Source organism: Mustela putorius, unplaced genomic scaffold, assembly GCF_011764305.1.
Source record: "Mustela putorius furo isolate JIRA1106 unplaced genomic scaffold, ASM1176430v1.1 tig00000698_pilon_pilon_pilon, whole genome shotgun sequence".
Lineage (NCBI taxonomy): Eukaryota > Metazoa > Chordata > Mammalia > Carnivora > Mustelidae > Mustela > Mustela putorius.
The window spans coordinates 9,976,344-9,999,582 of NW_025421449.1; the positions used below are offsets into that span (position 1 = coordinate 9,976,344).

At 54.6% G+C, this 23,239-nt stretch overlaps 1 protein-coding gene across 1 annotated transcript in view; it reads left to right on the forward strand.

The window, feature by feature from the left end:
* ANXA11 (annexin A11) overlaps positions 1 to 23,016 on the forward strand; it is a 36,640-nt gene extending 13,624 nt beyond the window's left edge. Inside the window, exons 2-15 of the mRNA XM_004765307.3 lie at positions 6,461 to 6,523; positions 8,347 to 8,459; positions 9,398 to 9,790; positions 11,087 to 11,174; positions 11,417 to 11,511; positions 12,236 to 12,349; positions 14,303 to 14,393; positions 14,784 to 14,863; positions 14,983 to 15,039; positions 17,341 to 17,434; positions 19,200 to 19,295; positions 20,225 to 20,283; positions 20,485 to 20,607; positions 22,197 to 23,016. Coding sequence (XP_004765364.1) covers positions 6,469 to 6,523; positions 8,347 to 8,459; positions 9,398 to 9,790; positions 11,087 to 11,174; positions 11,417 to 11,511; positions 12,236 to 12,349; positions 14,303 to 14,393; positions 14,784 to 14,863; positions 14,983 to 15,039; positions 17,341 to 17,434; positions 19,200 to 19,295; positions 20,225 to 20,283; positions 20,485 to 20,607; positions 22,197 to 22,256 — 1,518 coding nt within the window. The 5' untranslated portion in view covers positions 6,461 to 6,468 and the 3' untranslated portion in view covers positions 22,257 to 23,016. The remainder of the gene's footprint in view (positions 1 to 6,460; positions 6,524 to 8,346; positions 8,460 to 9,397; positions 9,791 to 11,086; positions 11,175 to 11,416; positions 11,512 to 12,235; positions 12,350 to 14,302; positions 14,394 to 14,783; positions 14,864 to 14,982; positions 15,040 to 17,340; positions 17,435 to 19,199; positions 19,296 to 20,224; positions 20,284 to 20,484; positions 20,608 to 22,196) is intronic.
* The last annotated feature ends 223 nt before the right edge of the window (positions 23,017 to 23,239 follow it).

The following is a 23,239-nucleotide window of genomic DNA, read 5'->3' on the forward strand; positions in this document are numbered from 1 at the left end:
AAGCTGGTGTCCAAGAACATAGTTCAGAAAGCACTGAGCTGTAAATCAAGCTGCCTGTTTGTGCTGAGCTGGGGCTGGAGGCCCAGGTTATTGCTGAGCCAGCTCTGAGTGACTGTTATGTGGCAGAGTTCTGTCTGTGTCTGGCTTCCCTCCTCCCCTGTAGGTGTGGGGAGAGGGAACAGGTGCCAGCCTAGGCACCTGAGGATCCCTGGAACCTCCTGACCATGAGGAATGGCCTTGGCAAACCCTAGTTCAAAGTGAGTGAGCAGAAGTTAGTGCCCCCTCCTCCCCAGGCACTCCCTTCTGCCCGGGGAGGAGGGGTCCTACAGTAGGTCCCCTGTGGCAAGAATGGCTGGGAGCACCAGATAAGCCAGCCTAGCTCAGATGGAAGCAGCCCCAGGTGTAGCAGCGTGGCTCTGTTAGGAGAAAGCAGGCAGCGAGTAGAGTTCTACCATGGGTGCTCTCCCTAGTGTGTGTATGGTTTGAGTAAACCGTGTCCCTGGTGTATTTTAGCTGCAAAACTAAGGGGGTTGGAAATTAGACAGCCTTTGAGGTCCCTTCCAGTGGGAACATTTGGGTAGTCTGTAAACCTGAGATTGGGGTAAAAACCTAAAGGGGTGTCCCCTTTCAGAGTCCTAAAATACAAAAGGAAGGACGAGCCCTGAGAGGGGGAACCCCCCCAACCCCCCGGGCAAAGCCTCCCTTCACACCCATGGGATAGCAAGGTCTGTGGAGAACTGGACCCAGCACTGGGTCATTGGTTTGGGATCCTTTTCCACATGAGATTCTTAGAAGAGGATTGCTTTTTTTGAGAGAGAGAGAAAAGATGCATGAGAGGTGGGGGAGGGGCAGAGGGGGAGAGAATTTTAAACAGGCTGGTGCTCAGTGTGGAGCCGGACTCGGAGCTCTATCTCATGACCCTGAGGTCCTGACCTGAGCTGAAATCAAGAGTTGGACGTTTAACCTCTCAGCCACCTAGGTGCCCCAAGGAAGTGGATTACTTTAAGTAGATGTTTCTGTCTTGCTTTGGGTCTCATTCACACCCCATCTGGGTCATTGCCTCCTTTTGTCCAGCCCAGTGACCCGGGGAGGAATGCCCAGCACTCCCAGGGCGGTGTATGGAGGCCAGGAGCTGCTCAGACTGGCTGAGGGCGAGCAATGCCAGGTAGTAATGTGTCCCATTAATGACCCCCAGTCTGCCCAAACCTACCTGGTACTGGAGCGAGGAGAGTTTGCAGATAAGCAAATAATCTCTTGCTTTAAAAAGGCTATATACACACATGCACAAACATAAATCATATATATTCACACACATGCAAGTGCATTTATGTGTGTGTGTTTTGGTGGCGCGGGGTCTTGAATTACACATTAGAAACTGCCTTTGGTTAGACCTTTGCTTTTCACTTTTTGGTGCCTTTCTGGTTGTGTGTGAATTTTCCTGCAGTGTGTTCTCGTGTTTTTATTTTATTCTTTAATTTTATTTTTTTATTTTTTTAGAGCAGTTTTAGGGTCACAGCAAAATGGTATGGAAAGTACATTACTATCAACACCATCAGTATCCATTGTCAACACCCCTGCCGTAGGGGTGTGAGTGTGTTGTGATTGATGAACCTGCGTGGACGCATCCAGAGTACATAGTTCACCTTAGGTTCACGTCTGGTGTTGTGTGTTCCGTGGGTTTTGACTAATGCACCCACCATTTTAATGTCATACGGAATAGTTTCACTGGCCAAAAAAAAAAATCCTCTGTGCTTTGCCCATTCGTCCCTCCCTCCTCCATAATTCCTGGAAACCACTGATCTTTTTACCACTGGTTTTACCTGTTCCAGACTGTTGAGAGTTGGAAGCAGGCAGTATGCAGTCTTTTCTCATTTGCACTCCAGCTCCCTGCATGTCTTTTTTCCTGGATTGACAGCGCATTTCTTTCTAATACTGAGTAATAGCTCATCATCCCGGCATTTGTCCATTCACCTGCCTAAGGACTTCTTAGTTGCTTTCGCATTTTGACCATTATGAATAAAGGCTCTTATACACATCTGTGTGCACGTTTTGCGTGGACAGTTTTCAGCTCACCGAGGTTAATACCAAGGGCCGCTGGAGCATATGGTGAGAATGTGTTTAGTCTTGTAAGAGGCCGCCGGACTGTGTTCCCGAGGGCCAGTACCATGCTGCATTCCCAGCAGCAATGAACGAGAGTTCCAGTTGCTCCGTGCCCTCACCAGCAGTTGGTGGTGTCACTGGTAGGGACTTTGAGCATTCTGATGAGTGTGCAGTGGTCTCTCATTATTTATTTGCAGTTCCTCTAATGATGTCTGATGGGGAGCATCTTTTCACGTGCTCGGAAGCCATCCATGTGTTTTCTTCGGGGAGGTGTCCAGGTCTTTTGCCTATTTTTTAAATTAGATTGTTTTCTTACTGATCAGTTTTTAAGAGTTCTTTTTTGGATAACAGTCCTTTATCAGATGTGTCTTTCGTCAACTTTTTCTCCCAGTTGGTGGCTTGGCTTCTTTTTATTTTTAAAAAAGTATCAGCAGAGAATCATCTGAGCTACATGACTTAAACTCTGTATTTAAATTCTTATATCAAAACAGATTGAGGATTTCATATTAAAAGATGAATATACAGAAGACTGTTCCAGCCCCTAGGCTGGGGAAGGCCAGTGGAGGGGCCATCCCACAACAGCTTCCACCCTAGTCCTGGGCCTGCTTGGTTTGCTGCTGGGCACAGAGGGTTGGGAGGTCTCGCATGGTGCTACCAGGCCTCAGCCTGCTACACGCTCTGTCCCCACCCAGGTCCCTCGCCGGCCTTCTGGGGAGGACACTTTTGTATCCGGGTGCCACAACAACTGCTACCACCCACCCTTCCTTCCCTTTTATGTGCTGGAAGTCAGGCCAGCTGCCTGCCATGTGGCACACGCTCCCTCCAGTGAGACCCCGTGTCAGTGTCCTGACCGGAGACCAGAACCACCGCATAATGGGGCATCTGCCCAGCCTGCCAGAGCTGCTGACGGTCAGGAGGAGGAGAGCCTTGGTCAGTGCAGAAGGTGTGATGATACCTGTGGACACCGAAGAGAGAGCCGATCTAGTGGACTATAACTCAGCTGTGTTCCCTGTGGTGGAGAGCAAGTGCTGGACGGGCAGGCGCAGGGAGAGGAAGGTGCGGAGCCCCTCTTAGAAGCCCCACTTGAGCTCACCTGCGAGTGGGGATGGTGCCGGGAATGATTTCACGTGGTACAGCGGGCCCTGCTGGTGGTGGAAGTTACCCAACGACTGGAGGATGAGCGGATTTCTTCATGTTGAGGAAGGGGAAAGCAGGTAGACATTGTGAGTCGGAGAGCTGAGTGCCCGCAGCCCCCAGGTTGGGTAGGCACTGGGGGTGGGGACGTGCACCCTGAGGGTGCCACGGGTCATCCAGCTGCCGGGGCTCTTCTCCTGGTGGTTATCAGGCAGGTAAACCGTGGGGGCTCTGGGCATGGGCTGTGTGTTCGAATCCTAATCGGATGCGGGCCCTCTTGACACCATTGTGAAGTTGTGGGGAAATGTGTAGCATCGTTGTGGTAAGAGTTAGGGACAGGAGTACTGCTTGCATGGCGGGACCTGCTGCTCTTGGGCTGGGGCGTGGTCGGCCTTGACGGTTCTGGAGTGTTGTCCTTGGCCCCTTTCCTACCAGTTACTTGGAAGAAAGCAAATGTCATGCTTACTGAACAAAGCTGAGCACTAAGATGTTGGACGCTGGAATGTCTGGTCCCTTCGGCGGGCTGAGCAGCATGCAGAAGGCACAGGAGGAGCAGGACAGGATCTGCATCAAGGCTTCTTGGCCATAACACTCTGTGTCCCAACCCAGGGAGGAGGGAGGCGATGATCCAGCCCTGCCCTGTGCTCTTCAGGGACCACAGCTGGGGCCTTGGGTTCTGAAGAGAGCTCCGAGACAGGGAAGGGAATGGTACTGCACACAGGAGATGGTGGGGAGATGAAGCTGCTCTTGGAGGAGGGCCAGTCTGGAGGTGGTCTTTAGAGGACAGCAAGACCCAGGGATGAAGGCTTGCTGCTCGGACGTATGGTCAGACCCAGCTCACTGCCAAAGGACAGCTTTTGACTCTTGCTGGGAAGTCTGCGAAGCCCTCCTGGGAATGCATGCCATCACCCTGGGAGCAGCCTGCCCTGTGGTCCTGTCCCAGGCGGGGAAATATGGGTGGACCCTCTGGGTCTGGGTCCCAGGGTGCGTTTCTGTAGGGCTGCTAACCTCAGCCGCTGAGCCGGGCTGCCTGGGCCTGAATAGAGCCTGTGTGAGGTATTCAGATCTTGGAAGAACAGCCGTGGCCTCAAGGGAGCTCAGAAATCGCCACCTGAATGGGGCCTTTTTTTTCAAGTTGTTTTTTTAACAGGCAGTACACGCATGTAGCCAACAAAATGCAAATATGAACAGTAACCTTCATGTCTGTCCCCAGTTTTCCCTTCCAAAGGCAGCCAGTGTCACCAAGCTTCTTGTTTATCGTTCCAGGAATGGGTGTGTGTGTGTGTGTGTGTGTGTGCGCGCGCGCACGCGCGCTCACAACCACCGAGTGTGTCTGTTTTACATCTTTTTTTTACAAAATGTTAGCTTAGTAAACACACGGCTTACACCTTGATCAAGAATGGCGATCATTTCATATTCCCAGTTACAGAACCGGCTAACTGTAAAATAGCTATGAGTGTTCGTTGTGCAGATCTGTTCTGATTCCCCGCACCAGCCGCTGCAGATGGCTAGCTTGGGGGCTGTTATCCCAGAAGGCCCCAGCACACTCCCTGTCCCTGTCACTTCACACATGTGTAAGTGTTCCCCGGGAAATAAATTTCTAGAAGGGGAGTTTCTGGTTCAGACCAGGTCATTTTACATGTTGACATCTCTGTGTTTATAATCGGCGGTTCTCGCCTCTTAGTGTGCATAAAGCCTTCTGATCCTTTTCTGGAATTGCCTGTTTACATCATTTGTGTTTCTGTACTGGTAACTGGGTTTTTTTGTTTTGTTTTGTTTAATTGCAAAACATTTTTCTTAAGTTTGTTATTTCTCTTGTCTTTCTGTTGGTTTCCTTATTTGTTTCCTATTGTGCAGAACTTTAATTTTATGTCTTTGGGTTTCGGGGCCACTTCTTACATTTAAATCTCTGGTCTGGCTGAGATTAGTTTTGGTGTAGGGAACAGGGTGGTACCCAGCTTTTGGCCTGTCTCCCCCCCACCCCCACCCCCAGCTGTGGATGGGGCCTTTTGGCTTCATTCTTCTGGGAGTAGAGAAGGGTGGCAAGGGGTCTTTGGTACCCAAAGACCTTTGGTACAGTCACCTCTAGACACACTGACCAAAACATCCCCACATCCATCATCCCTGTGGGCCCCATGGGGACCAGTGGCACCTAAGGAAGCCCTTCAGCCTCCTTGCAGACACCATGTGCAGATCTCCAGTGTAGCTGTGGAGGGCACCCAGAATCCTGTAGGTGAATGATGGTGTCTAGAGCAGTGGTTCTCAAAGTGGGGTCCCCGCACCAGCAGCATCACCTGGGAATTAGTTCGAAATGCAGATTCTGGTTCTGCAGACTCAAACTGCATGGAGCCCAGCTGTGTGTGTTTAACAAGCCCTTTGGGGTTGTTCTGATGCATACATTGCAGTTTGAGAGCTAGGTTGGGGCCCAGTGTCCAGGGGGAAGCAGGTCACCTGGGGTCAGCAGGAGTAATGGTTGAGGGGGCCTGCAGATCCCCTGACACCCTTACCTGTCCCTGGACACCGCTGTGGACTTTAGCAGCCACTGAACCACTGACCAGCAACGGGAAGTAGGTTGCATGACAGTCTGAGTGGCTGTGCCCCTCCTGGGCAGTTTAGCTGGCATGGGACATGGCAGAGGGATCCATATACAGAGGGACTTTGTGAGAGCAGCTGTCCCACCCAGCACCAGCAGGCAAGAGACCTAGGTTCCAGGTCTTTCTCCTTCCCTACTCCTGATCTACAAGTCACTTAACTTTCTGAGCTCGTAGGACGTAGGAGGCCACCGTGGACAGCTTGGGGTCTCTAGGCCGGGCCCAGGGGACAGGGGCTCTGGCTGGATGATGATGAAGAGATGGGAAAATAAAGACCAATAGAGCGGGCCCCTGAGAATGAGACAGTGCTCGCCTCGGGGATTAGAGAGCAGCTCCACACGCGTGTCAGCAGAGGTGGGAGTGAACATGGGGGGGAGGGGTCTGCGGAGAATCGCAGCCACTTACGTGTGGTGAGCCAGCCCTGCAGCGTTGCGTGTGGGCACGGGCGCGAGTCTGCCCCTAGTCACCGTTTCTAGCTGGGTGCCCCGTAGGTGGAAGGTACATTGGGCTGGCCCAAGTCAGGCCTGACGCAGCCTCTGCTCGTGCAGGGGCCTGGCCTGTGCCTGTTGGGGGATTCGGCAAGACTGGTGGGAGCTCCCCACAGAACCTGAACATGCTTCCCTCTTGCCTTGCAGATTGAACCATGAGCTACCCAGGTTATCCCCCTCCTGCAGGCGGCTACCCACCAGCTGCACCAGGTAAGAAGGTCTGGGGCGGGCAGGGGAGGGAATGCCCTCTCTGCTCAGTGTGCGGGAGCGGACAGGGAGAGAGGAACAGTGCTTTCCAGTCATCTCCTCTCTAACCCAAGGGGGCAGCCAGGATGGGGAGGGGTTGGAGAAAATCCTGGACCCAAGGACCCAGAAAGGCCTGGACTTGAAACAGTTCTGGAAAGCCAAGACGAGGCCAAGACCCAGTTTCTTGCTTTATTAGCTGGTAGCAGCAGGCAGATCTCTTCTTCTCTCTGGGACCCTTTTTCTCTCCTTTGCAAATGGTTTCACGTATCTCTCTTTTACTGGATTGCACCTGAGACTAGTGAGATAGCCAGGTAAAGCCCCTGGCACCCTGTGATCAACCGCAGGGTCCTTCTGCCAGGGGAGGAAGTGGAGGCTGTTGCTATGGATCAGCTGTCTGTGCTGCAGCTCTAGAAGCTACCGGCGGATTGCACTGGGGCTGTACCTGCAGTCAGGCGGCCAAAGCCCGGCCCCACCAAAGCATGTCTCTTCACACTCAGAAATCAGCTTCTCTGGCCCTAGCCTCTCCCAGGTTCCTCCTGAAATGATATTGGGTCCCCATGGTAGGGGAGGAGATGAGGGCATCATTCCAGACTGGTAACCTGAGCTGCTCTCACCCCACAAGACCAGCGGGCAAGTTCATTTCCCCAGAGCAGAGGCCCTGGAGTCTGAGCACCCATGACCCTGCCGGCCATCTGTGCCCACCCTGCCCTTTCAGCAGGCGAAGAACAGGTCTGGAGCGGGGAGGTGGCGTGGCCACCATCATGTGGCATACTGGGTTGAGCAGGGCCGTTTCCCTCTAAACAAGGCACAGCCCAGGGGTACCAGCGCTGGCCTCATGTTTGGTCCTCGGCCACTAGGGATGCCGCCATGGTATCCTATGACCGCCACCCCTGCCACGCCGAGTGGCGAAAAGAGGGCAGGCCGGAGATTCCTGGCAGGCTCCGTCCTCTGGGGCCTGGAGCCCTAGAAAAGCTGAACTTGAGGCCCTTGGGACCTGTTCACTGCCCTGGTCAGAAAGGCATCTAACAAGCCAGGGGGCCACACAACAGCTGCCAGCCATGGCACGGGAGCCCCGCACAGGCATCATGTCTCCGTCCTCATCCGGGCAGTTTGAGGCAAACTAATGATCATCCCCGTGTGTCAGCTGAGGAAGCTGAGCTAGAGGGGCTGAGCGCCTCGCCCCAAGGCACACACTGGGTCCCTCTGGGTTCAGGACTTTTTACAGCTGTTCCCCAACTGCCACCACCCCTCCCTCCACCGCCCCGTAGGGATGGTGTCTGTGTTGCGTGACACCCAGCCCTGTCTGCTGCTGCCCTGTTGTCCTGCTCTCCCTTCTTTCACAGACTTGTCACTGCCCACAACCCAGTCAGCCTGCCGTGCTTTCCCTTCATCGTGGGTTCTCGGTGCTCTCTGAGCTCACCGCTGTCACGGGCTGAGCACAGTGACCCCAAATGACCTGCTTTTATGTCTGTATTCCCTTTCCGTGATGGAGAGCCCAGGGGGGCAGTTCTGTCCTTGGTCCTCCTACCTCTTTAGTCCCATAGAGGTCTTGGGAGGGTTTGCTGATCCCGACCTTCCTCCCTGGAAGGAGGGGCAAGTTCCCTCTTTTCTTTTGGCAGCGGGCTTCATTCAACTTTCTTGCCTGAGTGTTTTCTGTGGGGTCTGTAGTGCTGTCCTCAAGGCCCTGCTTTGGTCTCCCCTTCTGACGATCTGAGAGCTTGCTGCTCTGCCTTTCCCCGCTGGGGGTGCTGCTGCCAGGCTGCTGAAGGACTTGGTGTTGCTTCTAGGTGGTGGTGCCTGGGGAGGTGCTGGCTACCCCCCACCCAGCATGCCCCCGATCGGGCTGGATAACATGGCCAACTATGCAGGGCAGTTCAACCAGGACTACCTCTCAGGAATGGTGAGTGCAGCCCTCCTGCTGGGGCTGCCCCTCGGCGGGGGGCGTGGGTGGGCAGGTGGGGGTGTGGGGTTTACACCTGCATGGCCAGAGGGATAAAGGCTGCAGGCTTGTGTGCCTTCAGAGGTATCTGTGTGTGCGCCTGCCTGTGGGCACCAAGTATTGGACTGCATCTTAGAACGAAGAGTTTTCTTCGGGCCTCTCCCTGCTCACGATGTCCCATTTGTAAACTGGGGGGAAGAGGCATGCACTGGGTTGCCTGGTCTCTCGGGTTTCTTTCCTCCCTGAAGTGGATGGGGCAGTGCCTTCACAGAGTATGTGTGGAACACCTTTGTAGGAGCACTGCGTAGGGTCAGGAGAGAGGAGAGCGTAGGTATGTGAGTGCCAATGTACACGGGCATGTGTGCGTGCGCATGTGTGTTCATGTGGATGACTGTTCTGCTCAGGCCCGGGTGCCTGGTAGCATAAGCTACTTTTATTTGTTAATTGGCTTATAAAAATATGTTTTTATAATCTAAAAACAAATGCTTGCTCGGTGTCAACCATGCAGCCCGTATGCAAGTCTCATTTGTGCCTGGCTTGCTCTAGGCACCAGGAGTATGTGGATACAACAAACAAAAATCTGAGCCCTGAAGCTCCTGGGGAGACAGCCAGTTGCCATAAGTAAACTGTGGGGCGTTAGAGCAGATATGGGTGCCTTGGGCATAAGAGCAGATACAGGGCTCAGGAGTACAGGTACAGGGGAAGGGGGCAGTAGTTTTCAAGCTGGGTGGTCAGGCTGGGCCTTGCTGAGAAGCCAGGGGTGTTGGCCTCTGAGCTCTCAGTGTTGGAGGGCTCAGATCAGGGAAGGACGGATGGTCAGGCTGTGGCCATGCTCTTGGGTGAGCAGCGGGGGCATGGGGTGGGGGCATTCATCTTAGGCTTGCTTTGTGGACTTTCAGGCATCCAACATGTCTGGGACATTCGGAGGAGCCAACGTGCCAAACCTGTACCCTGGGGCCCCTGGGGGTGGTTATCCTCCCATCCCCCCGGGGGGTTTTGGGCAGCCGCCTTCCGCCCAGCAGGCTGTTCCTCCATATGGAATGTATCCGCCCCCTGGAGGAAACCCGCCCTCCGGGATGCCTTCCTATCCCCCCTATCCAGGGGCTCCTGTGCCAGGCCAGCCCATGCCGCCCCCTGGCCAGCAGCCCCCGGGGCCCTACCCCGGACAGCCGCCGATGACCTACCCTGGGCAGCCGCCCATGCCACCTCCTGGGCAGCAGCAGCAGCCAGTGCCAAGCTACCCGGGATACCTGGGGTCTGGGAGTGTCACCCCCGCTGTGCCTCCATCCCAGGTGAGTGCCCGCCCTGCGTCACCCTTTGTCCAGGCTTGGGCCCCAAAGGCCTGAAACTCGTGGCCCAGTGTCCTCTAACAGCAGGGCTAGGGAGGGCACAGCTTATGGAGAAGGGCTCTGTCCTCCATCTATAACTTCTTGTTTTACCAGACTATTGCTTTCTTACACACACACACACACCCCAGTTTATATTCTTAAAGACCTTAGGGAGCTGCCCTGTTTTCTCAGAAGTTTGGTTAGATTTCCATGTGCGAGTTAGATCTGAACATCCCCAGGGTACTCATCATTCTTCCTGTGTCATTTACTGCCTGGGCTCAGTGCTTTGTAGGAACTGCCCGGGCCCCAGGCCTCAAGCCATGTGCCCAGTGAGGCTTAGTCTTCAGTCTCCTGCGGTGCCTCTCAGACTGGTCTTAGAGGGTTCTTAAAACCTCCTTTGGCTGGGCAAGCTTGCTGGCAGTTCCTCAGGGCTTGCTCTTGGCTCATTTTGGAGACCATTTCATGTTTGCAGTGCCTAGAATTCATTGTCATGGTTACATGGCCAAACCAGCCAAGCACGGGGCTAGTGGTATGTGCTCGACTACTATTATTAGACGGAGGGTCCCTCTCCTCCCTGCCCCCACAGTCCCCTACCCCTGCCCTGCTCTCCATCTTCCTCTGCCCACCCCCCCCCCCATCCCTTCTCCAAGCTTCTCTTTTTAACCTGTTAAAACCAGTGGTGCAGTAGGCCCGGAAGGCAAGCCACCAGGAGACCACTTAGGCAGGAAAATGCGTTTGCTGGGGAGGGCAGCCGTCAGTGTCAGGAAGGAGCCCGGCAGGCAAGCGGGGCTGAGAGCCTGGAGAACAGTGCCCGGAACAGCAGAGGCCAGGACATAGTGAGGCAGGGAGTACCGTGGTAAAGGCCGGACGCCAGCGTTTCTGGAGGGAATACCTTTTCCTTATTTGCACCGAGCTGCTCCGTGGCCTACCCAGACCATGGCAGGAGGGCCCTGAAATGTGCTCCCATGTGCTGTGGCAGCGAGGTTCGCAGGTAACACCTGCCCCACTGGGAAGCCGGAGGACCTGGGAATAGGGCAGATGTTCAGCATCAGGACTCAGCTAGAGACGGGCCTCTAGCATGGGAGCCAGGCAGAAGTCTCAGTACCTGAACTGGAGGGTATCTAATGGTCACAGTAGGCTCCCTCAGTGACTGACTGCAGGCTCCTTCAGGTACCCAGAAAGGTCGCTTTCAGAGTCTGGGCAGGGAAGTCTTGCATTTGGGGGATACGACATCTTCTGTGAGTCTGTTTGTCTGAGCAGTTTGGAAACCGAGGCACCATCACAGATGCTCCTGGCTTTGACCCCTTGCGAGATGCCGAGGTCCTACGGAAAGCTATGAAAGGCTTTGGTGAGTGACCCTGGGTGGCTCGGGTCCTGACAGACCCCCTGACTTGCTAGGTGGCTCTGGGGTGATGTGGGGATGCTGGGAGGAGCTAACCCAGTCCCAGTGGTGGTGGTGGAAGAGGAGGTCGATGTGGGGGTGTGGTGGGGATGCCCAGGAGAACGGGAGGGCCTAGACCGGGGAAGCTTCCAGCTGCAGAGCATGCCCACGACCCCAGCCCTGCCCACATCCGCCTCTTCTCGTCCTAGGGACCGATGAGCAGGCCATCATCGACTGCCTGGGAAGTCGCTCCAACAAACAGCGCCAGCAGATCCTCCTGTCCTTCAAGACTGCTTATGGAAAGGTGAGTAAGGGTAAGGCATTGGCAGGGGGGTCCCCACTGAACTGAGGCATATCCTCTGGCACAACCCCACTCACCCCTGCTTTTCTTCGGCCGCAGGTGAGCCTAGGTCTCCTGGGTGGGCAGTAAGGCCCATTAGGGCATTTTCTGCTGCCCACCTAGCAGGGCCCTCTCGGGTTATGGCATCTTTGTACAACAGAAGGATGCTCTGAAGGAAATCCAGAAGTACACAGGGCACTAAGGTTTGATGAGAGAGATCTGGGCTCTGGCCCTGGCTCTGCCATGACTCATGGAGACCATGGACAGTATTTCCCTTCGGTTCCCACTGGGCTGGATTTTCCTTCTGGGGACCAGGCTGCTAATCCCAGTCCTCTTCATGACTACCCTGGGAGGGGTAGCTGGGAGGGGAGCTTTGAAGGAAAAGGCTTGCAGTTCAGCACAAATGCATGGGAACATATTTTGAACTTCTGGGCTTAGGTAAACACCAGGTCTGGTGTTCTATCTAGCCCAGTGCTTCTCCAGCCTGAATGAGCCACGGGTCCCCGGGGAAGTGGATTGAATTGCAGGCTCCAGCTCTGCAGGTCCAGGCTGGCTGAGGTTGGGCTGTTCTGCCAGGCCCTGGCTGAGGCAGGCGCTGCTGGGCCTCAGATCTGTGATACTGTCCCTCTTAGTCACTGCCTGTGGATTCTCAAAATAGGTTTGTTTGTCTCTTTGAATATCCGATCAGGATTTGATCAAAGATCTGAAGTCTGAACTGTCAGGAAACTTTGAGAAGACAATCCTGGCTCTCATGAAGACCCCGGTTCTCTTCGATGTCTATGAGATAAAGGAAGCCATCAAGGTATGTACATGTTTGTGTTTGTGTGTGTGATTATTTGCTTACGTGGACACACAGGCCAGGGAAAGGCCTGGACTGCACAGTGGGGCTGAGCCCATTTATTAGCTGCTGTTGTCGGTGAGGTTCCTGGAGCCTCTCAGGTTAGAATCCCAAGTGCTGTAGAAAGGGTGACTTTTGGTGACTTCCCTAAGAGGCAACACAGGTGTCATTCATTCATCATCAGGGAGCATCTGTGTCTGCCCATCTCAGAAGCACAGTAACAGCTGGGTGGTCGAGCTGGTGGTGACACAGAGATGGGAGCAGGCATATGAGGCCGTAGGTAGGACCATCCTCCTTCATTTAGGACTCTGCCTTAGCAAAAAGCAGAGACACTCTCGAGGGGTTTAAGGGAGACAGAGGTACAGAATCGGTTATGAGGATAGAGGTAAGTGGCCTGGCTTGAGCCAGGACAGGGACCCAAGCGGGATTTCTCTTGTCTCAGCTGCTTCCCGAGTGCCCGCTTCGTTCTTCCATCTGCTGGGGGTTAGAGGATCCCTAGGGACCCCACTCTGTTTAACTCTGTTTCAGCCACAGAAACAACAAGCTATCCCTCAGTCCAAATTCCACTAGAGGCCGACTCTGACAGGCCTGCTTAGGGTTTACAGTCTGTCGCCCAGGCCAGTCCCTTGTGGCCATACAGTCCTGTGGCTCCTAAGCCCCATAGCAGGTATCCTGTGGATGGGGCAGGGGCAACTCCCACAGCTGGGGGAAATCCCTGTGAACTGAGCAGGTGTTCCTGAAGGAATCCATCATTTTTCAGAGGCTTGATAGGTACCATGACTCTTCCTGCCCCCCAGAGGAGAGGCAGAGAATTCAGTATGGAGCCTGGCGGGGGAGAGGCGCCTGCTGAGATCCTCAGACATGCCCTCTTCTAGGGAGGGGTCAGGAGGCAGGTGGGGACAGCACCCAGGGAGCGGCCCCCAGACCTGTACTGGGCCCAGCCGCCGCCACTAGCTGGCTTCATGGGGTGGTGGTGGTTGTGGAGTATGGGAAACCACACAGGGCTGGGGTCACCTGTCACTGATGAGCGGTGTGTCCTTAAGCATGTGTAAAATGGGACTGCAGACTTGAGGCATGTGGTGAGTGATGAGCACGGTGGCCAGCAGAAGCCCTTTGCAAGCTCTGAGGCATCGAAGTTGTGCTCATCCTGAAAATAGCTTCCCCCGTACTCTGCTTCCTACGTGACTGGCACTGTTCTAAGTGCTTCTCATGCCTAACATTTAACCCTCAGAGCTCGGAAGGAGGTAGGTGTTAGCTGCTCCCATTTAATGCACAAGGAACCTAAGGCACAGAGAGGTGGTCAGAGGCACCTGATGTCACACAGCTAATGAGCAGCAGGCTTACTATCCAAGCCCGCCCAGCAGCCAGGCTTCCTATGTCCTCTGCCTTCTCCCCACTCCTGACGTGCTCCACTCTCCCGGCCTCGTCGGGGCTGCCTCTTCTAGCTGTCTTCAGATGCTCCACAGTCCAGTCCAGGACTCTCCTCTGTCCACACCTCTGCTCTGGCTTTATACCCATTTTTCAGTTCTGTCTTGTCTCATTCATGAGCTGAACTTGGAATAAGACAGATCTGGGTCCACATTTCAACCCACCATTTATTGTGTGGCCTTGGATAAGTCACTACACCTTTCTGATACTCCGTTTCCTTGTGGGGGAATGAGCGTGGTCCTTCACGTGACCTCTGGGCATCACCATGTCCCTGTCATACTCTGGTATTTTTGTGGGACTGGGGCAGTGGCGGGGAGCTCGGCTGCCTCAGGCCCGACAGCAGCAGCAGCCCCACGGGGGGCGTGGGCCGGTGCTGGCCGCAGTGGCTGTTGGGGTTTGTGCTGTGGGGCATAGGGCACCTGCTGTCTTCCCTGTGTGCGGGTGAGGGAGCTCTAACAAGCTTGTGGTTTGTGTTCTCTGCCACCTCAGGGGGCTGGCACTGATGAAGCCTGCCTGATCGAGATCTTCGCCTCCCGCAGCAACGAGCACATCCAGGAATTAAGCAGAGCCTACAAAACAGGTTAGGCTGGTGCCCTCCCCTCAGTGCTCCACAGACTCCTGCTTTCTGGGCCTTGGCTACACCCTCTCCCTTGACCTCTTAGACCTTCCTGGCCTTCTTATCACCTCATCTCCTGCCACCCCCAACACGTGGGGCTTTGATCCGAGACCCAGCCCTGCCTGCTGTTTGCACAGGGGGCAGGTAGCTAAGGTAACAGCACTAGTTGGAGGACCTCTTGGGTGTGGTTTGGGCTGAGCCTGACAGAGGCGGGGTCAGCCTGGAGGTCACAGTCCCCTTGTCCCTTGGAGGGCGGCGTGCACCTCCTCACACCCAGGACTCCCGGGCCCTCCTCTTGCCAGCGTCTGCTGCTGATTGGCTGCAGGGCATGCCTTCCCTGTGTCTCCCTTTCAGAATTCAAAAAGAGCCTGGAGGAGGCCATCCGAAGCGACACGTCCGGGCACTTCCAGCGGCTCCTCATCTCTCTTTCTCAGGTGCCTTTCCCATGACAGAGCTTGGGGCTCAGAGCAGAGAGAGGCGGAAAAGGCTCGGGGAGGGGGGAGGCATGCAGCTGCAAGGAGCAGCCTTGACCATGCCTCCTGCTTCCTTTCAGGGAAACCGTGATGAAAGCACCAACGTGGACATGACGGTGGTCCAGAGAGATGCCCAGGTGGGTGTCATGGCCTGGTGCCCCAGCTCAGCTTCCCGCATTTCTTGCACACCCCTGCTTTCTTGCTCCCTGAGGGAGGGGCTCTGGGGTGGAAAGAGCAACTGATCAGGAGTGGGTCTCAGATGCTGTCAGTCTCAGGTGGGCTCTGCTGCATATCACCTGTGAGACCTTGGGTGTCCCCTCGCCTCGGTCGGCTTCTGAGACCCACTTCAGCGCGAACCTGGGAGATAGCTGTGACAGGAGTTGGTAGGTCATGGTGAGCGTGGCAGGTTTCATGTGACCTGGTTTTCTTCCTGTGTTCGGTTGCATGTCATTGTGTTTGCAGACAGGCAGACTTTACACTTGCCTCGTAGCTTTTGAAGGTCAGAGCCTAGGAACCAGCTGTCTCATTAATTGTGCAGCCTTAGAATTCTGCTGGTGTCTGCAGCTAGTCATGACCTCAGCTTAAAGGCAAAGGGCTCTCCAGTCCCCTCTGTCAGGTCGTCTGAGTGTCTCTCTAGAGGAGCTTGGGTTTCCCACTGATGAATTGGACCACAGCAGTTGTGGCTAGAGTAAAGTCACAGCTTCTGGTGGGATGGAGCTGGCCAGCCCTCTCTCCCCCTTTGTCGCCCCTGCCAGCCCCAGCCCGGCATTCACCAGGAGCTGCCAGTGGTCTCTTTATCTCTGCTATCTGTCAGACTGAAGAGGACCTTTGTGGAGGGCTCTATTTTTAGGGCTGGAAAACAGCTGCTCTCTAGTCTGGTCCATTTTCTTTCCACATGGGGAAACCGAGGCTCAGAGAGGCTGACCCTTGTGCCTGGAGGAACCTGGAAGCAGGGACTGGACAAGGGCCCAGACTCCTGGCTTGTCCATGTGTCCTGGCTTCACCCCAGATCCCCTCCTTCAGGGTCTGCCTTAACATCTCCCCTAGCTTGAGACATGTGCTCACATTTCTGGACTCAGGGCTGGGCATCTCCAGGCTCCCAGCTCTAGCCCTTGCCCCAGTGGAAATTTTCCTCTTCTGCTCTCCTGTCTGCTAGATAGGCCTGGCCATTCCCTGGCCGACACAGAAGCTGCCTCACTTTCAAGGTTTTGTGCCCACTTCTCTATCTTCTTAGTTACGGACCTTTTCCTGCCTCACCTTGACTTGTGGGATCTCTGAGCCCCTCCTCCCCTGGACATTGGTGCCTTGAGTTCCCAGAGCCTCTACCTGAGGCCTCTAGAGCACTTCTGGGCCATCTGGCATGAGGGGTTGTGAATCGACAAATATTTGGGTGCAAACTTGCAAAAATGTAACAGGCAAGTGCAGATTCTGCCCGTTTGCAAACATTATTATGGTATGTGCAGGGACACCTAGGGACACACAGGGAAAGTGGCTGCCACAAGCAGACCCACACCCACAGTTGCATTCTACTCATTGTCCTATTATTCATTGTTCCTCTTATAGATAGGGAAGCTTCTTATAAAGATTGGGAATTTTATATAGAAATCTGGATTTCTGGCAACTGTGGGTCTGTGCTCCTCTATTATAATAAAGTCTCCAGCAGAAGCGCCTCGGTGGCTCAGCGGGTTAAAGCCTCTGCCTTCGGCTCAGGTCATGATTGCAGGGTCCTGGGATTGAGTCCCACATCGGGCTCTCTGCTCAGTGGGGAGCCTGCTTCCTCCTCCCTCTCTGCCTGCCTCTCTGCCTACTTGTGATCTTTGTCTGTCAGATAAATAAATAAATAAATTAATTAATTAATTCTTTAAAAAAAAAGTCTCCAGCAGGTGCTAAGAAGCAGTCGGCCTTCTGCGTGCTTAGCCTTCGTCCCCACCCCACCCACCAGCCTTAACAACTGGCCTGCTTCCCTCATTTAAGTTACCCAGACAACCTTTGGGCTTTCAAGTTCGTGATCCTGAATCTAATCTGAACTTTGCATTTCAGAGGTGAGAAAGTGAGGCTCCAGGAGGATTGCTGGAACACCAGAGCCCCCCCAGCAAGTTGGCAGCAGAGCTGGGACTCCAGCCCAGCCCTCGTTCTGTTGTCCCTCTTGTGCTGCTGCTCCCTTGCTGGGGGTTAAAGCTGTCCCTTGTCTGTCCCGGCCTCAGCCGGCCTCAGTTCTCCTGGACCTGAATGTCCTCCCCCCCACTCCCGCCTCAGAAGCCTGTGTTGCCTGGCGAGATGATGTGTGGATGGTGTCTTGTTCTGTACTGTGCATGGAGCACAGCCAGAGCCCGGCATCCATTTCCTTCCCCGGTGGGCCTGCATGGCTGCCCTAGGTAACCTGGGCTTGGTCTCTGGGGTGAGGCCTGCATTGCATATCTGCCTTTCCCTCTGTGCAGGAGCTGTATGCAGCTGGGGAGAACCGCCTGGGAACAGATGAGTCCAAGTTCAATGCAATTCTGTGCTCTCGGAGCCGGGCCCACCTGGTGGCAGGTAAGGCGGTCCCAGGTCCCAAGGGCCCGATAGATGAGGGCAAACAAGGTATAAAGGGGAGACAGCTAGCGGGAACACTTGGCAAGCCCACTGCATGGGGCTTACTCCTCCCTAAAAGAGCCCCCTGGTGGGACTGGGTGGCTCAGTCATTAAGCTGCTGCCTTTGGCTCAGGTCATGACCCCAGGGTCCTGGGATCGAGTCCTGCATTGGGTTCTCTGCTTGGCGGAAGGCCTGTTTCTCCCTTCCCCATTTTCCCTGCTTGTGTTCCCTCTTTCTCTCTGTCTGTCTGTCATAAAGTAAATAAAAAATCTTAGGAAAAAAAGAGCCCCCTGGTGGTGACATGAAGGGTCTTACCAGTGGGTTTCCAGACTTCCGTGCACTTATGGTTCTGGAGGGAAGCAGAGGAAGAGGTGAGAGAAGTGCAGTCTCCTGCTGGCTGGTGTCTTTATACACCACAGTGTGGAAATTAGAGTTGAGAGAGTCTTATAGGGCACCTGATGCAATGCAAGCGTGGTATACAAAAATCAGCATAACAATTGATTGTGCATTGTACAAAAGTACATTGTTTACTCATTCATTTGGAACCTATAAGCCAAGCTCTTGCCACAGGCCAGGTCCTGGAGTGGGTGTGGGGAAGCAGCAGGGCACTGCATTCTGGAATCGCTGCTCTCCTCAGGTTGACATTGTTCTTAACAGAGATAGGGAATGGTGTGGGGGTCGGGGTGGTGCGGGGGTCAGGGATGGTGCTTGGGGTGGTTCTTGCTGAGGTCATAACATTTGAGTTAAAAACATGTGCAAAGGCCCTGGGGCAGGGGTGGTGGGACTGAGATTTACAGCCACACATAGCAGCCTGGTGGGGGCCTGAGTGAACACCCAGCCCCCTGTTCTGTGCACGGACTAAGGCCAGAGCTAGAGTTAGCACACGGGTCTCCACTGGGCTATACCTGCCTCTCTAGGAGCCTGGAGTCCCACTGACAGGGGTGCTTAACTTGTCCTTGGGTAGGCTCTGGGGGCCAGACGGGTGTTAGCTCATAGTCTGACTGAGAGCTAAGACAGATACATGGGATGATGGGGAAGGAATGTGGGCATGGACGGGAAGTGAAGGGATTTGAGAACAGAGTGAAATTTCTGTCGGTGTGTGTGGAGGGGTGCTCGTGGGGTGGTAAGGGACGACTCAGGTGAGCCAGGAGCTGACAGGAGTGGGGTGCGTGCGTGTCATGGGGTGAAGAGCCTGCCTGACTTGAGAGCTGGCAGGGGGTGCTGGTCAGTGGGGCCACCTAGGGTACTGCAAGCTGAGGGGAGAAGTGGGTCTCGTAAGGCCAGGAGGCTCCTCACCGCATGCCTGTGTGTGTGTTCTCGGGTAGCCAAAACAAAGTAGCACAGACCGAGTGACTTACGCAATAGATGCTCATTTTCTCACTGTCCTGGGGGCTGGAATTCCAAGACCAAGGTGTCGGGGGGCAGAGGGGGGTTTCTTCTGAGGCCTCTCCTTGGCCTGCAGACGGCTGGCGTCTTGCTGTGTTCTGAAACGCTCTCTCCCCCGTGTTTGCATCCTTGATGTTTCCTTGTGTGTCCAGGTCTCTTCTTCTAAGGACACTGGTCGGATTGGATTAGGGCCCATGCAAAGGGCCTCATTGTAACTTAACCACCTCTTTAAAGGGTGTAGGTACATTCTGAGGTGTAGTGTGGGGGTTAGGACGTCGCCCCATGACTCTGGGGGGACAGAATTCAGTCTGTCACTTGTCCCTTCTCTCTTTCCACTAGTCTTCAACGAGTATCAGCGGATGACCGGCCGAGACATCGAGAAGAGCATCTGCCGGGAGATGTCTGGGGACCTGGAGCAGGGCATGCTGGCTGTGGGTAGGTGTCCCAGGCCCGCCTTGCCGCCGGCCCCCCAGGGCTGTTGTGCGTTGTCTGTTTGCAGCGAACACATGATCCACGATTGCTAAACTCTGGGCTGAAGCGGTGGGAAAGCAGCCTGCTTCCCGGCTCACAGCATGGCCATACCTCCCACAGCCCGGGACAGTCCTGTTTATATTTCAGGCGCAGCTCTGGGGAAGGGAGCTGCTATGTGGGCACCAGTGGGACAGCAGCCAGCTGCTCTCCCGGAGGAAGATGACTCACATCCTGCCAAGTTCCTCTAAAAATACATCCCTGCAGGCATTTGTCAGATGTTTGTGATGGAAACACGTGGAAAGATTTTTACTTGCAACAGCAGAACAGGCCCTTGCTCAGGAAAGCTGGCTTGGCTCCCAGAACCGCAGAGTGCCCCTTGCCGTGCCCGCGCCCAGTGCAGCGGGGTCCAACCCATTCCATGGCACCCACCTGCCCAGGCCTTGCAGCCTCTCCATGCCCTGGGGGGCTGTCACAATCTGCCTGTCTTTAGCTGTGCTTTCCTTGGAGCCTTCTGGCCGGGGCAGATGGCGAGCCCTCCCCATTTCCTTGTGTGTCCACCGTGACACCGGGATCGTGGCCCGGGACATTCGTGCCACTTGCCCATCCTTCCTCCGTGAGGGTCCCAGCCCCTAGGTTGCCTCACGTGTCAGTATCCCTACTCGGCTCTCTTCACCACACTGTTGCCTGGAAGGAGGTAGAGGTTCGGGTCTGGGCTCTATGTTTCTATTCCAAAGAGCCAGAACCAGGAGCACAGACAACTGAGCCTGGAGGAGAATGAGAAGCGGAAGGTGAAGGTGTCCCCCGCGGCCTCGCACAAGGACACCTGTTCTCTCCCTGGCACCTTGGACGGAGAGTTTCTGCAGATGGAGTGACGCTCTGTTTCTCTGTTCTAGTGAAATGTCTCAAGAATACTCCAGCCTTCTTTGCTGAAAGGCTCAACAAGGCCATGAGGGTACGTGTCTCCCACGTGCAGGGGTCTGGGCGGAGGAAGGGAGGGGGGTGTCTCACCTTCCTCCCCATGACCGGGACCTTGCTTGGGGCAGAAGGCACGAGGAGAGCCAGCCCTCAGCCAAGAGGACAGAGAGGTCCCCCAGGCAGGAAGGTGGCACAGTAAGGAAGCTCATGGCTTACGCCCTTGGTGGACTCTCTTCAGGGAATGGGAACGAAGGACCGGACCCTGATTCGCATCATGGTGTCTCGCAGTGAGATCGACCTCCTGGACATCAGAATGGAGTATAAGCGGCTGTACGGCAAGTCGCTGTATCACGACATCTCGGTATGGCCCTCACGGGGATGAGCGGGCTGCCTCCTGTGGACCTCCCTGGCCTCCCCTTTGTCCCCTTGTACCTGCCTGCTCGGAACCCTGGCCACCCGCCTTGGCCCCTGGTGTGCGCAGGCATCCTGCCTGTGGGCTTTGCGCTTGCTCTCTCCAAACTCCTGGTTTGTCCAGTTGCCCCCAGATTCTTAGAAGCTCCTGAGAGCAGGCTGGGTGTTAACCCCGCTGGTGCCCCTGCCCTACCTCTCCAGCACCCCCACTCCTGCTGCTCAGTAAACAGAACTGGGGTGGGGGGGAGTCCCTACACCAGCCTTGGAGAAAATGCCGGGCCTCCCCACATTGGTACTCAGTCACCCTGTGAGTCTGTGACTCACTGGTGAGGACTCCCATCCTGAGGTGACAAGTCTTCTGTCACCTGGTCACACGGCAGAGACAGCCCTGGGAGCATGAGAGCACTAGGGCTCTGGGGTCATGCGGCCTGGGGTCCAGTCTGGCTCTTCTCACTTGCTGTGTGGCCTGACCATCCTTCCCGAACCCCAGTTCCATCATCCCCAAGACAGGGATAGCAGTTCAGGAAGTCTGAAGGAGGAGAGGGTCCTGTCAGGCACCTGGTGTGACATGTGTTATGCTTTTGTAACCATGCGCCGGAGCCAGCCTGACAGTAAATTCCTTCTGACCATTAAGTTCTTGAATCCAGAGCCACCACAACCAGCTTGTGACTTCAGGCTCCCTCAGATCTGATGTTGGGCCTGTCACCAAGAACAGCCCATCTCCATTTTTCTGGCTATAACCTGCCGCTTTGGAAAGTAGAGGATCCTTAATTATGCACAAAGTGGCTACCGTGTGCCCATGGGCTCCTGGAAGGAGCCATAGGCCTCGCCTTTGGGGAGGGGCATGGTGGAAGGAAATGGTCAGACGTTAGCCAGATGCAGGGTGCCTGGTTGGCCGAGTCGATAGAGTGTGCGACTCTTGATCTTGGGGTCATGAGTTTAAGCCCATGTTGGGCACGGAGCTTACTTTAAAAATAAGTAAGTAAAAAATAAAATTAATATTTAAAATAATTTTTTAAAAAGAAGTTAGCTAAGTGCGTTCTGCGCTTCTTCTAATGGGAGTGCAGCAGTGTGAGGTGGAAGAGAGGTCGGTGGGTGCTGGGACGCCCAGGTGACAGTGGTGTGCCCTATGTCATGCTCCAGGGCACGTGTAGTAAGTACCATGTCACATAGAGCCTCAGTCCAGTGCAGTGAAGATGCTGGGGAAAGGTCACCAAGAGTTAGCCCCAAGTGAGGGGTTTGGGTGGGCTGTTTTAAATTTTGCATGTTTATTTTTCAAATTCTGACTTTGATCATCGGGGTGAGTGCACCTGTCTTTTCTCAGCAGGGGCTTGGGGAGGCCAAACCCCATGCTCTGCACTAGCTTTAGGCCGCCGCAAGGCTGCGTGCGTGAGCCTCTCCCACCCCGGGACCAGCACGGGCTACGGGGTGGGATATGGGGGGAGTCCCTGCAGCAGCACTTGGGGCAGAAGAAAATCAGGAGCTAGGAGGCCAGAACTGGCCACAGCTCGCTAATGTTGTCCTTGTTTCTGTGACCAGGGAGACACTTCGGGGGATTACCAGAAGATTCTGCTGAAGATCTGTGGAGGCAATGACTGAGCTGTAACCAGTGGCTCCCACTTCTGTCCACCTGCCAGTGATAGCGATGCTAGGAAAAGGTCAAAAGAATGTCCATCTGTTTCTAACAAATCCACAAAGGAGCCCCCCAGGTGTACCAGGGCAGCCCGTCCATCGTTAGATCCTTGGCCCGTCCTCCACCTCCGCCCTCCTCTCCTGCTCCGTGTATCATGCTCGTGCTGTAGGACCTGGGTCCCTCTCTCAGGGCGCCTTTTCCTCCCCAGCCCTCACGGCCGCTTGCTGCGAAAGTAGACGTTTTATTTCTTGACCCATGCAGTCAGTCCCTTTAGCTTGTGGCTGAGACTCTTGGCTTCCTATTAGTCATGTAATTTTATATTTTTATTTGGAGACACCTTTTTTTTTTTTTATTAGTCCTTGCCAGGCAGATGCATACAAGTCTCTGCTGCATACACATTTTGAGTGAAAGGCTGCGGGGAGCGCTGTGTCCGCAGCAAGGAGTAAAAGGGAAGACCTTTAACTGGTGAGAATGTGTCACCAGCTTTGTTATTGCCAAACTCACTCCGTAGAGTTTTCTTAGGAAAGAGAAAAAAAGAAGAAAAAGGCCAGAAAGTCATCTGTTCATCCTTCCATGCAAAACCAGGAGAACAAAGCCAGCTCCCGGCCAGTGACAGGGTTTCTTGTAATTTGGAATGTGCCTTAAACCTGAATGTTAATAGCCAAAAACTTTCTAAATTAAAGTCAGCCAGCTCTGGAACATTTTGGAAATGTTTCCCTGGTGCCAGCTTGTCGTCTTCTGCCTCATGATTCTGCCTGTAGCTCAGGGTTCTGGCCTTAATAGCCAGTGAAAATTTATACAACTTTAAGTAGAAACTTATGCTCAGGAAACTGTGAGCATAGGTAATTTACGGAGGCCCGGGTTGTAAGTAATGAGAAGGGAGGTTCCTGAAATCCCTGCTCGGGGCCCAGATGCTAGACGTGTGTGGTGATCAGACGTGGGTGTGGTG